The 16,777-nt window shown below is 43.9% G+C and overlaps 1 protein-coding gene and 1 long non-coding RNA gene across 14 annotated transcripts in view; one reads left to right on the top strand and one right to left on the bottom strand.

The window, feature by feature from the left end:
* The window catches only part of FAM13C (family with sequence similarity 13 member C), a gene marked incomplete at its 3' end in the record, with an annotated part of 76,463 nt that overhangs the window by 42,892 nt on the left and 16,794 nt on the right, over nt 1-16,777 (top strand). For 12 of the 13 annotated variants that reach the window (XR_013838697.1, XR_013838698.1, XR_013838699.1 and 9 more), the window contains 5 exons: nt 4,910-5,063; nt 9,642-9,852; nt 12,111-12,249; nt 12,886-12,967; nt 15,695-15,897. Coding sequence is in view for 8 of the 13 variants with exons in the window: in XM_079975676.1 (XP_079831802.1) it covers nt 4,910-5,063; nt 9,642-9,852; nt 12,111-12,249; nt 12,886-12,967; nt 15,695-15,897 (789 nt within the window). The remainder of the gene's footprint in view (nt 1-4,909; nt 5,064-9,641; nt 9,853-12,110; nt 12,250-12,885; nt 12,968-15,694; nt 15,898-16,777) is intronic. The other variant, XM_079975674.1, reaches the window with a different exon arrangement.
* On the bottom strand, nt 5,801-12,240 carry LOC307215972. Its single transcript, XR_013838826.1, has 3 exons — nt 12,103-12,240; nt 7,125-7,285; nt 5,801-5,893 (listed from the first exon to the last, which is right to left on the bottom strand). It is a non-coding gene; the product is annotated as an uncharacterized lncRNA (long non-coding RNA).

Genomic DNA, 16,777 nt, shown 5'->3' with positions numbered 1-16,777 from the left:
TTTGGAGTGTAAATAGAAATGGATATATTGTTGAAAATACCGTGGAGGACATCATATTAAGAAAACTGCTCTGTAAATATATGAATGTAAGGCAAAATTGCACACAAACGTATTTATATTAGGAGATACCCACACTAAAGGGCTGATGAATTTTCCTGAGGTGGAAATGTGGAGAACCTAATTTAAGATTTGAAAAAATATATATCTAGAAACCAAAATAAAGCATTTTTTAAAGACCTGCAATCTTAAGCGCACATATTGGCTGTGGGATATTGGCTGAATGCTGTGGGACCTGCTTCTGAACAAACACGAGTAGTAGGACTGTGCTGTAAGAGTTATAAAGAAAACAGAATTTTGCTACAAGTTACTTTTTCCCTCCATAGTGCTGCAGTGAGGGAAAGAGTTGTTCCTTTGTAGACTTTTGTCTTGTACACAGCTCCTTAAGCGTAGTTCCTCTCAAGGTCTGGAGCTGCCAACTTTTATCAGCGAATCGGGGTAGGAGGAGGAATGATAAGTCTTGCCAAAGGCTTCAAGTGATTGATATTAAACCTTCAGGTTGAGAGACGCCATTCCTCTGAATACCGTTTTCTAGGAAATAGCAGGAGAATGCAATTGTGGCCATGCTATGCTTGATGGCTTCCCAGAGGCATCTGACGTTCTGCTGTGGGAAATGCCATGCTGGACCGGAGAGGCCTTTAGTTGATCCAGCAAGACCCTCCTTATGTTCTTAATGCTTTTGTGGCTCAGGCATATGAGGTAAATGTGCACGTTAGAAAAATGGCTTATTTCCCAAGGGTTCACCTTTGGACGCAGGTGGCGCTGTGGGTTAAAGCCTCAGCGCCTAGAGCTTGCCGATCGAAAGGTCGGCGGTTCGAATCCCTGCGGCGGGGTGCGCTCCCGCTGCTCGGTCCCAGCGCCTGCCAACCTAGCAGTTCGAAAGCACCTCCGGGTGCAAGTAGATAAATAGGGACCGCTTACCAGCGGGAAGGTAAACGGCGTTTCCGTGTGCGGCTCTGGCTCGCCAGAGCAGCGATGTCACGCTGGCCACGTGACCCGGAAGTGTCTCCGGACAGCGCTGGCCCCTGGCCTCTTAAGTGAGATGGGCGCACAACCCCAGAGTCTGTCAAGACTGGCCCGTACGGGCAGGGGTACCTTTACCTTTACCTTTACACCTTTGGAATAGCTTTCCTCCACCTTTCAATAGCACTTCATTGGCCCATCCCCCTGAAAAGAGGAAACAGTAAGAAATGAGAGATTTCAGACTTGACGCTTTGCAGTTATTTATATTGGTTCTGTATGCCAAGTCGCTATCAAGGTCATGTTTAAAAATATATTTTTTAAAAATATATTTTTATTTCAAATCCCTCAACAGTAGCTGGAAATCTGCTGGAAACCTCATGCCTGCAACAGATGGGGAAAATATATATTTAGAGCTGATTTAATTTTTCTAAAGATGAGTATATTACAGCATCGGCATTGCTAAAAACAGCACTGACCACCCAGTTTTTAACACATTAGTCTGCTTGGGCAGTTTTGTACCATAGTTAGTAATGAATGCCAGCTGTTAATTACGGAACAAATATATATATGTAGGATTATTCTAAATTGAGGAGTGTATTTTCCTCTTGATGAAGGAGTTAATTGCTTCTGTCTGGTCAGCCAAACGAGAGAGATATTTCAGACATATCCCTGCTTATTCTCTTGTTGCCTCCCAGGGCAGTGATGTGCAAACCGTTCTGGGGAGCTCTATGGTTTGTAAGAAGTTTAGTGGGGATTTCCAATGGGAAGATAAGTAATGGCAGAGAAAGACTGCTCCATCAATCCCCATTTGAACATCCTCTCTTGCAGTATTACGACTGCAGGACTGCCCTTGCTGGTTTCTCTACACATCACCCATTGGAGGGAAGAGATCTGAAGTGGTGTGCGTTCTCTATATAGGTGGGCTCCTTGCATGACTTAGAACCCCACACTATATGGGTTCAAAGTCACATAGGAAGCAACGCTCCCCACAAACAGATGGTGCTGGAGAGAGGTTAGGGGTCAGTGACCACAACCCCAGTTACCAACCAATCAGTGGCGTAGCGTGGGGGGTGCAGGGGGGGCGGGCCGCACCGGGCGCAACATCTGGGGGTTAGGGTTAGGGGGCGCAAATCCACGGGTTAGGGGGCGCAAATTACTTGCCTTGCCCCGGGTGCTGACAACCCATGCTACGCCGCTGCAACCAATCCCCTTTTCTGGGTGCCCTCATCACCAGAAGTTAGTTTGGAGGGTGGGAAGGGGAAAGGGCATTTTTGGCTGTGGTATGCACTTAAAGGAGCTCCCCACAGAAACCCAACTAGTGCCTAAATTAATACTATTTATATTCCAGATGGAAGATTTTTTTCTCCTTCACCTAAGCATTTTTATATGCCTGTTGTCTTTGTCCATGGAGTTTTCTTGGCAGGGATACTGGAGTGGCTTGCCGGTTCCTGCTCCAGGTGGATCACGTTTGGTCAAAACTCTCCACTATGACCTGTCTATCTTGGGTGGCCCTGCTCATAGCTTCTCTGAGTTATTCAAGCCCCTTAGCCATGGCAAGGCAGTGATCCATGAAGAAGCATTTTAGGTTATGCTGTGGATATACCCTCTGTAGATTGTGTTACGTTGCTTCAAATTTTTCTGCTGGGTTGTTAGTTATTTTACGGCGTTGCACCTTGCCCTGGAAACAATGCCCTCCCTGCCTGATGAAAGGCAACATAGAAGTTCTTGAAACAAAATGAATTAAATCATTTAACGCTCCTATGAGCCAAAGGCCCCCCTGTATCTCTGGATGAGGGAAGTTCTAATGCTGAATGTTCTGGCCTTGCCTTCTTCCCGTCTGCCTCTGCTGGATGGGTGATGGACCAAAGTCTTTGGTGTAGAATGCAGTTTGGTTTGTTCAGTTCTTCCCGGTGCAGAGAAGGGGCATAGGTTATTTGCCTGAGGAGGAGAAGGAGGTACTTTCAGGGCAAGTGCTTCATGCAGAAACCCAGAAGCTAAACTCCTGTGAGGGTGTGCATTTGTCACATTTGCACACTCTAAAAGTTAAACTTTTTTTCTCCCCCCCCCCCAAGAGGAATACATGAAGTGTCTCTTCCAGCTTTGATTCAGAAAACACCTGGCAGTTATCAGAAGTCTGAGAAACATTGGTGTAGGGTAGGGATGGATGAATCTTATCCATGCTGGTTTCTCTTGGTTTCTCATTTTTCCATTCTTAAATCCAGTTCTCCACATTTCTCCAGCAATTTGCATTAAAAAAAGAATCATGAAAATTTACTGGTGCTTTAGTGTGAATTTCTCCTAATAAACACATTTTAATGCAATTTTCATTAATATAACACATCTCTGCAAACATTTTTCACTAATGTAACAACACATTTCTGCACATTTTCACTAAAATCTGCATTTTCATATATACTTTCTACAGATACACACATTTTTGCACACACTGTTTAGTGATAGAACTGTATCACAAAATTCTGAGAAGTGTGAATTTCTAAGGATACCTGGGTTTCGGTTCACATAAGGGTCAGGAAATGCAGATTAGGTGATTTCTCATTATAATGCAAACAAAATTGAACTCCACCTCTAGTTGAGGGTATATTTGCACACAGTGTAAGAGGTTTTCGGTTCGGATAAAGATATTGCTGGATTGAGCTCCTGTACCCCTCTCCCTGGGCTGTCACTTGCCTGTCTGCAGTTTAAGAGCCAGTGTGGTATAGTGGTTAGATTGCTGGATGAGGGCCTTGGGAGACAAGGGTTCAAGCCCCCACTCAGCTGTGAAGCTCCCTGGGTGACCTTGGGTCAGTCACTGTCTTTCAGCTTAACTTTTCTGGTAGGGTTGTTGTGAGTGTAAAATCGGGAAGCCAAGAACTGTGGTTGCTACCTTGAGCTCTGTAGAGTTGGGGTATGAATGCAAATCAATCAATCAATCAAATTAAAATCAAATGTAAGCTGTAGAAATATGAGGTCACACATTTTTGGAGCAATGCTCGTTTATGCCTTAGGGTTGACAAGCTCTCCTCATTTTGCTTTATCTTGGATTGTTAACTGCTCAGAGGGTATGAACTCTTTTGTGTTCTGCCCTGCATTTGGGGGTGTGGGGGGAGAAATTGTACTTTCATGGCCTTCACACGGACTTCCATCACCTCCTCAGTCCATGAATGATTAGGCCTGTGGGAATGCTTGCATCCCAGCAAGATGCTTGTATCAGATTATGCGGCTAGAATATTGCACTCTGTACAGTATTCAAGACTGGGAATGAGAAATGGATCAAGCGTGAAACAGGAGCTGGAGGAGCTGCTAAGAGATAAAGAGCCTTTGCCGTCATTGATTTGTTTGCAGTGAATGACAAAGATCTGTTAATTTTGCCCTGGTGCAGGATGGGAAATGAAAAGCCAACCCACTTTTCCAAAAAGAAAAAAAGAAAAAAAAAGAGGAGCCTAGAAATGTAACCCTTTGCTTTCTGCAATGTATTGCACAATATTCTATGGAGGGATTTTATTCTCCCCCTTTTTTATGAATGGAAAAGGGGGAGGGGCTTAATGCCACTGGGCCCCGCAATCAGCACAACCTGTGAAATCCTTACATGGCATTTTTTGCTCCGAGAGCAAAGCCTCCAGCTTCTCAGACTGGCTTTCAGGAACAAATCTTTTCTTCTTTTTTGCTGATGAGATGATCTTTCCCTTGTGTCATAAATAAGCCAGATCAGTTAAATAGATGGAGGAAACGAAGGCGCATAAGGAGTATGGCATGTCTAAGCAGTTAATTCACTTTTCCTGAGCTGCGAGGAGGAGCAGCCTTTCCTGCAGACAGCCCCAAGGAGCTGAAGACTTGATCCTTGCCATTCCTTCGCTCTCCATCTATCCCAATGTTCTGTTTTTGCCTGCAGAATTCTTTGCTGAAGCTGCAAGCCCTTGAAACTGACCTCTGCTCTGCATTTCTGCCGAACCAGGAAGAAACACCACAGCTGCCGGCTTCAAAGGACCCAGTCGCTTCATCGATCCCAACCAGCAGTGTGCAAGTTGATGGGGAGAGTTGTGGAGGTAAGAGAAGGTATTTGTTAATGGGCTGTCCTTGTTTCTGATTATAGAGGCAACTCAGTGGCATACATCGTGACCTAATAAATTGCAGCCCCCCCTTCAAACAGCACGGAGGGCTGAGGCATAATTTGGGGGCACAAGTGTTTATTATTATTTATTATTATTATTATTATTATTATTATTATTATTGATTAAATAAAAGTTAATACAGTCATACACACACACACACACACACACACACACACACACACACACACACGTGATTGTGAGAGGAGAAATGAAGGAAAGCCAAATGCCATTTTGTTTGTGTTTTGATTCATATAAATACTGATTACTTTGGGGAAGAGCACTGTCTTAAATTTGGCCAGTTCCTTCATTTTCACACAAAAGTGGTTTTTGTAGGTTTCCAGCCATTTCACTTCTGATATGTTCTGCTGTTTGGATTGTGCTAACATGTGCTCTTTTTCAGTGACTGTTAGTCTGTTGCCTGTGTTCCCCCAACTCCAACACACACACTCGCACACTTTTGCCAGGCCATTGTTGATTTCCCCATTCTGTTATTGATTGCAGATTGATTGCCTGAGCAGAGCAAGTGGAAGACTTAAAAGCTACACATTAATTTTCATCACCAATGACTTGCTTATCAAACACACTATTTTTGTGTGTGCATCCTTTTTTTTGTTTTGTTCATTCCTTCCCTTTCCTCTCTCGCTCAAAATCAACTGTTGGAAATAAATGGATTTGAAGCTTGGGATTCTTTTCTGTCAATTCAGAGCTTGTAATCACGCAGATGGCATGAGATGGATTCCTGGGTTCAGGCAGAAGGCAATTCACTGTGCATGAAAGTGGGTCATAGTTAGCAAGACCAGTATAGCAAGCAGATGAGTTATAGGCAAGCTTAAAATCTGCAGACCGTGTGTGGTCTCCATTAAGGCAAATGGGTCAGTATTACATGGCCTAATCCCAAGGTAATTTTTATAGATAAATAAAGTGACTGTAGCAAAAGAGCTTATTTCAAAAGCTTTTTATTCTCGGTCATTTTGCAGAGGCTAACCCATCTCTTTCTAAGAATCTCTCAAATTAGTTTGGCAGTTCTACCTTTTGAGATGCATTTCACATCCTTAAAAGCCACTGGTGCAAAAACTCTATAGCTCTCGAGGGCTAGAGAGATCCTCATTAGATGTGCCCCAATTAAGTCAAAGAAAGGAAGATGCATCCAGCTGCTTCCGTCAGCATCCCCTATTTTGTCTTGGTTTAAGATATATAAAAGAGACCCAAGCCACTCTGCTTTTAAAATTGCTGAGTAGATCAATTTGAGATGAAAGAAAGAAGCCACCGTCCTCCGTGCTCAAGGTCGGCCTTCCTCTGATACGGCAAAATTCAGTCCACACACCAGGCATAGCCCATGTAATGCTGCCCAGATGTTGGACTATAGTTCTAACTATTGGCCATGCTGACTGGGGATGATGGGAGTTGTAGTTCAACAACATTTGGAGGGTAGGCCGTTGGCTGCTCCAGCTCACACACATTCAAAAGCAGCCAATGCACATCTTCCCTGAATTCATTCTCTCGTGTCCATGAGGATCATTGTTCCAGGGCTAGTACATTTGTAAGTTATTCTTAAGTTGCACTGGAACTAGAAGGATTTTATTTTCCCCCTGGCCACCCGCAACTTCCCTGCACTTCCCTGTTTTGAGAATTGTGGACTTCTCTTGTTCATGAGCTAGGAGGCACAGATCTCACTGGAAAAGCTTTGCATCAAAGTTCAGGATATATAAAATAAAGGAAAATAACCCCAATCTTGATCTTCGTATAATTGGAGCGTAACAAAATGGCTTGTGGCCACTGTGCTGAGGGAGTTGATTTCACCCTAAGCATTTGTTTGCCACTTGAACCAAACTTAGGGCCGGGCCATTAAATCAGTTAAGAAAAGTCATGTGAATATACAAAAGTGAGGGTACAATATTTGTCATAAGAAGCCAATTCCTCCCTTTGCCCCAACCTGATTAGCCTTGCCTTAATACAGAGCTGCACAGCTTGCAAATGATCTTGTTGTTCAGTTACCAGTCACGTATGCTTGGTTTTGCTTCCAGCCTGGTTCTGCAATAACAGGGCGGTTGTCAGATGCCGGCAGGTCATTGCGTGTGGCTGGCAGGGTGAATTCAACCATGTGGGGAGCCTGTTGTGGAAGACCTGCTTTCTCTGTACATGTTCTGATCACAAACCTATTTGAAGAAGCAGATTTATGGCTGGAGCATATGTTAGGCTTCCATAAAATATTACCTGCATGGACTGCCTCCGTGGGGCAACTGCTTTTGTCTCACCCCACAGAACGGTTTAAAGTGGATGCCATGCAAGCATCTACATTGTGTACAGCTCACAGCAACTATTCTGCAGTTGCATAATTCCCAGATCTTTCAGCCAAAGGTCTGGCTGAAAGTCCGCTTCACGCTGGATTGCAGCTCCCAACATGGCTGATGGGAGTTGGAACTCCACAACCTCTGGAGGGCCACAGGTTAGCCACAGGTGGATTGTAAATCCACAATCACATGTGCTGGCGAAACTCAACACCCCTTTCTTGGGACTGCAGAAACAGGAGAGGTGTCCCATTCTGGCTTGTCTGGTGAGGTGCTTTTGGCTGCAGAGGATTAAAAGCTGAGCAGGCAAAATAAAAGTTTTTACCTAAGAATGCATGTAAAGCAGAGCACAGCTCACAACGCAGCAAGGTTGTCTTGTGCAGACAAATGAGTGTCTGTCTGTGGACCCTCTTCTGGACCGAACCCTGCACAGGTGCAAAGGTACTACTGGGTAGGAAACTGCAATGCTGCTTACACTGTGGTTCCTTGCTGAACTTGGGCAATCAAATGTATTGAAGCACAGATGTGTGCATAACCACGGTGCTATCAGCTTTGTGTGTGTCGAAAGGGGGGTGGATTCCAAGTACCCTCTTTTTCCTTCTCCCTCTCCCTCTCCACCTTTGAATGACCAAACTGAAATGTGGAGCACCTGTTTGGTGGAGAGAATAGCAATAATTTCTGGATTCAGGCCTCCATGATGTGTTGTTCTGTAATGTCAATATTGTGTCCCTGTTATTTCCTATGCATAGTGTACAAACTGCTCCTACAGGTCTTAGCTCACTTATCTCTCATCTCAGGTATATGGATCTGTTTATGATTAAACACACAAGCATAGTTTCCCAGGAAAATACATATGCACCCCAAGTGTCAAAGTGCTGGTTCACCCCATACTCCATCTTTTAAAGACCAGCTAGAATGTTAACAATAGGCAGTCTTTATATGAAAAGGAAAACTTGCCCTTTCTTTTTAATGTAAATATAAAATCTATCTTGGGTTGATTGTGTGAGTGGCGATTGATCCATGATCATAAATTATAGAAGCTGTCAGTCAATACAGTTTAGAAGTCAGGGGAAAGAAAACTAGGTCAGATTCACTCCTCATGATGTCTGCCAGAATGCAGCACTATTCATTAGTGTGTGTTTTCCCCCCTTTAAAGAGATTTATTAGAAGCTTGCAAGCTCTTTAATCCTTATATATATATATAGCCAGAGAGCGAGTTTGTTTTGTTGTTTGCCACTATGGGCTACTGGGAGGAAGGGTGCAATAAAAATCTAATAAATACTACTACTACTAAATACATGTATTGCAAATGCCATCTATTTAGCCTAATAAATTGTTTTGATCCAGCTGTTTTAACTTTAGATAAAAATTAGGCTTTGCGTGCTCTGAAAGAAACCGATAGGGGTAAAAAGGTCCCCCCCCATTTTATTATTACACAGCTCATTTGTTTGATGTTTTGTAATATTTTGAAAAGAGTCATACAACCCATTTTAAAGTAGGGTTGTCCTCTTTTTTTCCAGGGCATGTCCTCCTTTTCATGGGTAGTCATAATAGCGATCCCTAGTTAAAAGAAGAAGTCGGCAAATGTGCCCCCTTTTTTGCTCTTCAAAATTTGGCAACCCTACTTTAGAGGTTCTTTGGTGGATGTAGGCAGTCCCATTCATCTCTTTATAGGGAGCTACTTAGGCCCAAGGACTGCCTAATATAGCTAGCATATAATCTTTTTAGTGTCGCGTCAGGATTCATGAACACATAGTATTTTAAGAGTGCGAGAAAACGATTATCTCAGGAAGTGTAATAGAAAGATTTATTCACTTATGCCTTACTGCTGCTAGTAAGTTTCATTCATGTCAACCCTGACTCCAGTCCACTGAGGGATGGCCATTCCTCAGTCTCTTTAGCCAAGCAGCATCTTTGCATGCAACTGGCAATTTATTCTTCCAATATTTACCATGTGGCCTTGCCCTAAGCATGTTAACTCAGAATTAGATACCACTAGGTTCCTTAGGACTTCCTTCCGGTAAGTTTGTTAGGATGTCAGTTTTAAAGTTTTTCTTTTAAACTATTTTTGATGTGCACAACCTTCTCTTGGTATATGCTTACATCCCTTTTCCGCTATGTTATGTCACAACTTTCTCCAGGGAGCACTGGAGGCTCTTTTAACGTGTGCAGCTAATGAGCTTTACCCTTCTAAATGCCTGTTAAATTCATCTTGTCATTGCAGAGCCTGCACAAGTCTACAAAGAGGGCCAGGCAGATGCAGACAATGGACATGAAGACCACCATTCCTTAGGGACCAGCAGGCTGCTGTATCACATTACTGATGGAGATAATCCTCTGCTGTCTCCTCGCTGCTCTATTTTTAGCCAAAGCCAGAGATTTAATTTAGACCCTGAATCAGCTCCTTCTCCACCAAGTGCTCAACTGTTCATGATGTAAGCTAAGACATGGTTTATTTCCCAGGGCTGCCTCTGCGTGGCATATATATATTCTCTCTAATATATATCTGATGCTTTCCTCCCACCTATTAAATAGCAAACACCAAATGATAATGATGTGGGGATAGCTCAGCATGAGACTCTTAATATCAGGGTTGTGGGTTCGGGCCCCACCTTGGGCAAAAGATTCTTGCATTGCAGAGGGTTGTATTAGATGACCCACGTGGTCCCTGCCAACTCTACGATATGATAACCCTGCCAGAGTGAAACAAGTGGAAACTTCCTCCAAATGACCCTGGGAATTGTAGTTTGGTATAGGTGGTGAGAATTTTGTTAGCCCCCTGCTCACAGAACCTCAATTCCCAGTGTTCTCTGGGGAAAGGTAATAACTTAAACAGGTCTAGGTTTGGAGTACGGCTAGCCCCCCAAATGCTCAGCTACAGTGCAATTACTCTGTGTGCACACACATGCACACTGCTGAGATATGTTTTGAATGGCTGATAGCAGCCATTTATTTAAAGATAAAATAGATGAGCTTAATTGTGCCACAAGCATAATCTTGGCTAATAATAACAATAATATGCAGTGCTTTTTCGGGGGGGACACACACCCCTAAACATTTTGTGAATCTAAGTTTGGTCTCATTGAGGGGCAGTATTTCAATATGAGTAGGAAAATGAGAGTACCCCTAAACATTTTTTTAAATAGAAAAAAAGCACTGATAATACGTGATATATTTGCATAACACTTTCAAGTGTCCCAAGTGCTTCATATACATTATCTAGGTGAAATCTTTATAATAACCCTGTAATAGGCAGGCTATTGCAGAGTAAAAGGATACATCATGGACCATGTTGAATAGAAGCATCAGAACTGTGGGGCTGAGGCAGAGGTTCATGGTAAAAGAGCAGAGATGTTATAAAATGTGTTCCTATTTTTATCTGTTGTACGGTGAGTATGCAAGAGGCATGCAGTGCAAACGAGCTTGGCCTAGGATGCTAAAGGGAGAGCTGGGTTCTCTCAAGAGGAAGTGAAATAATAATATTGGGAGAAGTGGTGTTTTGGTTTGTTTTTAATTAAATAAACAAACACTTAAAAACAAATTTAAATATACATTGATGACCCTTAAATACTGTCCCTCTGCCAATCTAATCTGAGAATAGCACTGCCACATGTCTGAGCAGTCCCTTTAAAAATCTTAGGTGCTTTCAGATACTGCTGGAGAGCCCTGGACTGATCATTTGTTCCCCTTCCTGGGCATCCCCATCGCTCTAGCCAACTGAGGGCCAATGCTGGATCAAGTGGAGATCATCCTTCTGTCTTATGCTCTGTCTTATTCCTCTTCACTTTCCTGATTCTTCAGGGGTGGGGAGACCTGGTGCCCTCCAAATCCCCATCTTCCTCAGCCAGCATGGCCATGGTAGAATTCCTGTTCCATGATTGCAGTCATGGGATTTTTTTCTATCTCATAACGGTGTATGTTTTGACTCCACAAAGTGGGAGGTGACGGAGACAGGATGTTTGTGTTACTGAGTTCTGTGGAGTGGGACTAGTGTCCTATGTTCTTTATCTTTGCTGTCTGATGCTCGAGAGAGAGGGAGCCATGTTGCAGTGCTCCGTGTGTGTTGATAGGTAAATAAAGTAGATCAGCCAAAATGCTGAGTTGCTGAGGTCTGTTACGCAAGCTGCAAAGACTCTGTGGATCCCTAAGTGTGCTGATGTCTGTTGGCATTGGTCACTTTGATGTTCGGGCTGAAGAAAGCTTTTGAAGCTCCCGAATGAATGACCAGGAGGGGGAGAACATGCCAGTCAGGCATGTGACTCTACCAGGGTCCTACTTGAGTGTAGGATGAGCTCCTGACAGGCAAATGGTCAGGGACGATGAGAGTAACCTCTCATCAGTAACCTCTGGAAGGTCACAGGTTCCCATCCCCACTGTATTCCTTTCTTCTGTCCCAGCACAGACACACATAGAAAGACATTAGCAGGTGACTGTCCTCATTTCCATGAAAAGCTTCACTTCCTGCTTTCAGCAGATTCCATAGCTTTTCAAGGAACAAGCAGGCCAGACCAGGCCAGACCACTCCTCCGTTTCTCCTTCTCTCTGTTATTATCCCTCCCCCATCACCCTCCTTCATGGTCTAACGCCCCCCCCCCCACCTCCACTAGAGTCCCATCACTCCATTGCAGTTGTAGACCTAATCCTGCAAAGCAATTTCACATTTAGGACATTTTCGTAACTTCTACCTTTGTAGGCCAAGAAGTTCTTCCAGAGGTAGCTGTGATGACTGCAAAGAGCCACAGACGATAGCACAACTCACAAAGCACCTGCAAAGTCTTAAGAGGAAAATCAGGAAATATGAAGAAAAATTTGAGCAAGAGAAGAATTATCGGGTGAGAAACCACCTTGTTTCTGTGGTGTTTGATGAGGTGGATGAGACTGCATTTGACTTGCTGGGTCACAGTGTTTATGTGCCTGGATTAAATTATGTTTCTTTCTTGTTGTTTCCTGGGTCCAAAGCAGATGCAAATCTGCTTTACTAGTATTTATGTCGGTGAGAGACATGGTAGTCACTAGTGTTGATGGCTGCAAGTGACCTCATAACTACAAGTGACCTCATAAAGGTCTGGGCTAGTTAAGCAATGATGTCACAAATACTCAGGTGCTGGTTATCAGATACACTTGCCACGTTAAGCAAAAAGAGCCAGTAGTCACCTGGGCACTAGCAAGGTTAGGGAGAAGCAATGTGCAGTCTTATTATAGAGGCTGGTGAAAGGGCCGGTAAGTCATTTTTGCCATTTAGACTCTAGTGGAGTTTGGATGCCATCAGTGTATAACAGAGTTTGGCAGTCAAGTTACTTTTGACCCAGCCTGGACCACAATCCAGATGTCAGCTGGAACATTATATATTCTGGATTAATAAATGCAGAATGTATGTGGGCAACTTTGCCCATTAATAATGAGAGCTGTATGAATAACAACAGCCACAGTCTAACCACCTGGTTTCCCCCTTGTTCTTTCCTGTCCAGCCTTCTCACGCTGACAAAATATCGAATCCTGAAGTAATGAAATGGATGAACGACTTGGCCAAAAGTCGGAAACAGCTTAAAGGTACACACAACTATCAGCTGCAGTCTGTAGGATAGGTCATTTCTCTTTCACCAATAAATCTGGTGGAAGACACATGGGGGAAAATGCTTCTTAGGGAAGTTTTTAATATTTAATGCTGTTACTGATTTTAACATCTGATTGGGAGCTGCCCAGAGTGGCTGGGGAGACTCAGCCAGATGGGCGGGGTATAAATAATAAATGATGATGATGATGATGATTGTTGTTTTAGCACTCGGAGTCATTTCTCACCAGGGCTTGAAGGAGGGTCAAATTCAGCTAAATGCTGAAAGTCCGATATTTAATATTGTCTTGAACCTTACCAGAAAAGCAACTACCGTATTTTTCACTCTATAACACACACCTGACCATAACACGCACGCAGTTTTTAGAGGAGGAAAATCCATAGGCATGCCACCCGTAGGCATTCCCTCCATAACACGCACAGACACTTCCCCTTACTTTTTAGGAGGAATAAAGTGAGTGTTATGGTGCAAAAAATACGGTAATTTCCTAAGAGCAGGAGTAGACAGTTGTTGGACTTTAGTTCCCATAATCCCCCACCAGCATGGACAAAGTTCAGGGATGATGGGAGTTGTAGTCCTGCAACATCTGGGAGAGGTGCACAGGACTGCTATAGAATACACAAAACTGGTTTTACCCAAGCCTTAACAGCCATCACCTCCCTGAAAGCATCCTAGGAACTTTAGCAATACCCCAGCCCCACTACCCTAGTCCTCAGTTTTCTCTAGGGAGAAGGAAGTTGGGTTAAGCCTTGTGTAAGCTGGCAGTGTAGATTTGCCCTTTAAAGTGCAGTCTGCCAGGAGCTGTTCCTGTAGAAGCCTCAATGAAATGAATGGGGCTTGAATGGAAATAAGGCTTGCTAGATTCCATCCCTTTTCCTGTAATTTTAAATAGCAGCGTCATTGATCTCCCTCAGTGCCACAGAGTGCAACACTAATGAAGTTAATGCTGAGCTAATAGCTTCATTACACTGATACCTTTTACACACTCATACTTAAGTGATGCGTTTGATCCTCTGTTAACAAACTGCTTAAAACACTTAATTTCCCCCCATTCTGTTAAGTTGTGAGTGTCGGATATTCCCTTGAGTGTGAGTTTCTTACGCTTCCATTATAAGCTGTATCCCAACCAGAAGGAAATCACGTCCACTTCATACTTTTTCTTCAATTAAGAATGAGGGTTATGCTGCATGATGAGACAGATGAGGTTGGTTTTTTTGCAAAATAAGTGGAATAAATCAGGACAAGTAACCTAATCATCGTACAGTGGCACCTCGGGTTACAGACGCTTCAGGTTACACACGCTTCAGATTACAGACTCCGCTAACACAGAAATAGTACCTCGGGTTAAGAACTTTGCTTCAGGATGAGAACAGAAATTGTGCTCCGGCGGCACGGCAGCAGCAGGAAGCCCCATTACCTAAAGTGGTCTTCAGGTTAAGAACAGTTTCAGGTTAAAAACAGACCTCTGGAACGAATTAAGTACTTAACCTGAGGTACCATTGTAGCTCCTAAAGGAGCTGTCCAAAAGACAGTGAACTTTAAGAGATTTGCATCAGTGAACATTGGGGTCTATTTTCCTTTTTATCTTGTTCATTTGGGGTGCTTTCCCCATTTTTTCTTGCACTCCCATAGTTTGGGAGCCAAGATTGTAGAGGGGTGTGTGTGTGTGTGTGTGTGTGTGTGGTAAGCAAGTATATTTAAGTTTACTAGTCAGCAGTCTCAGCTTTGGCTTCTCCTTGCATATCATTCCTTCAACTGGAGTCATCTTGGTTTTTTTTAAAAACTTATTTCCCCAGAAATAATATTATTGTGTGCTACAGAACAGAATTATTATGAAGGCATGTGCAAAGTTCAGAATGGCCACAGCAGGTGGAATTCAGATGCAGAGCTTCCTGCGGGAAGCTGGAGTGATTTAAGTCTGTTTTAGTCTACTGATGTCGATGCATCAGAGGCGTGTCGCAAGGGCAGGATGTGGGAGCGAGGATCCAGGGCCACACTCAAAAGCAGAATGAGGAGGAGGGTTCCCAAATGCAGTAAGCAAATGGGTAGCCATTGTGAGAACAGGGTTCTGGACTTTGATTTGAATCAGCAGGGATCTTTTTAGGTTCTTAAAACCAGGAGTTTTAACACACGTTTTGTGAGCTACCATATATGGACGGAGGGACGCAGGTGGCGCTGTGGGTTAAACCACAGAGCCTAGGACTTGCCGATCAGAAGGTCGGCAGTTCGAATCCCTGTGACGGGGTGAGCTCCCATTGCTCGGTCCCAGCTCCTGCCAACCTAGCAGTTCAAAAGCACGTCAAAGTGCAAGTAGATAAATAGGAACTGCTCCGGCGGGAAGGTAAACGGCGTTTCCGTGCGCTGCTCTGGTTCGCCAGAAGCGGCTTAGTCATGCTGGCCACATGACCCAGAAGCTGTACGCCAGCTCCCTCGGCCAATAAAGCGAGATGAGCGCCGCAACCCCAGAGTCGGTCACGACTGGACCTAATGGTCAGGGGTCCCTTTACCTTTATATATGGATGGGGGATTGCATTTTACTCTATGGGTCACCTGTAAGGGTTGTATGTGAGCAATCCAGCTCAGTGTGGTGATGGTGTGTGTGTGTGTGTGTGTGTGTGTGTGTGTGTGCGTGCACATTTTGTGGTGGCAGAAGGAATGTGTTGCGAGTGGTTGCTCATTTGTATCCTGGGAATTTTCCTCCCAGAGCTGAAACTCAAACTGTCAGAAGAACAAAGCTGCCCCCTCAAAGCAACTCAAAGGAACCTTCATCAGGAGAGCTCCAAGGAGACTGTGAAGCAGGACACAGCTGGAGCTCCCCCGAGCCCCTCCGTAGAAGAAACCATGGATGCCGTGATGAAACGACTGACCGAGAAGCGACAGCAGCTCCATATCCCCGAGAACGTTAAGGTAACACGGCTCTTGTACGGTATTTATATTTGCGCAGCCTCGAGCCAAGTTCAGCTCCTGAACTGTTGGGCCTGTTTGTCATGTGCCAAGCCACCAAAAAGGCAGTGGCAGTTTCCATGCATTGCAGTGTAGCTCCACGTTTTGCCACCAATAGTTTAGAAGAGTTAAATGAAACAGTTTAGTAGATTTATACGAAAACTGCAGGGGGAGATACCGTCCCTCCTTTACAAATAATGTCTTTAGGAAGTCTTGGATGGACAAAGAAGTGATAGGCTGTTCAGAGAAAAGGTGCAGTTCCTGGTCAGCATGTTTCATGAAACTTCCGCTAGGAATGAGAGGTGTGCAATAGAACACTAATGTTTAGATTGGGGGAGAGTTGTCTATATATATATATATATATATTTTAAAAAAACTTTTTTTGCATCACTCTTCAGCAGAAAGATGCTGCCTGAGCAGCTTAGGCAAGATAAAAACAAAACAGTCCTGTATTTGCAAGACTGCAGTCTATAGAACATAACACAAAAGGAAGAGGCAATGAGGAGGGATGAGCAAAACAAGTCAGCTTAGACATCCATTATTAAGAATACAGAGTAGTTCTTGTAATGGCCACCTATAGGAATATAAACACCTCAAGAAGAGGAGGAGCCAGTTGGAGCTGGTCTCTCAGCTAAACAGCCCTGCCCACCATCTCCCCCCTGTAGCCTGATAGATTGGCTGCTATTGGGTGACAACAATTTGATGGATCTAGTCTCTCAGCCGAACTGATGGAGTGTCCTTGCTTCCCACCTCTTGCTCTGCCACAGCCTGGTGGAATGATTGCTAGATGTCAGTTGACGGAGGGAAGACCATGATGGGCCTCGTTTATATGTCAATAACGTAA

Source organism: Podarcis cretensis (assembly GCF_951804945.1).
Source record: "Podarcis cretensis genome assembly, chromosome: 5".
Classification (NCBI taxonomy): domain Eukaryota; kingdom Metazoa; phylum Chordata; class Lepidosauria; order Squamata; family Lacertidae; genus Podarcis; species Podarcis cretensis.
Note: the sequence above shows the minus strand (reverse complement) of the source record. Positions and strands in the feature narration are given on the sequence as shown.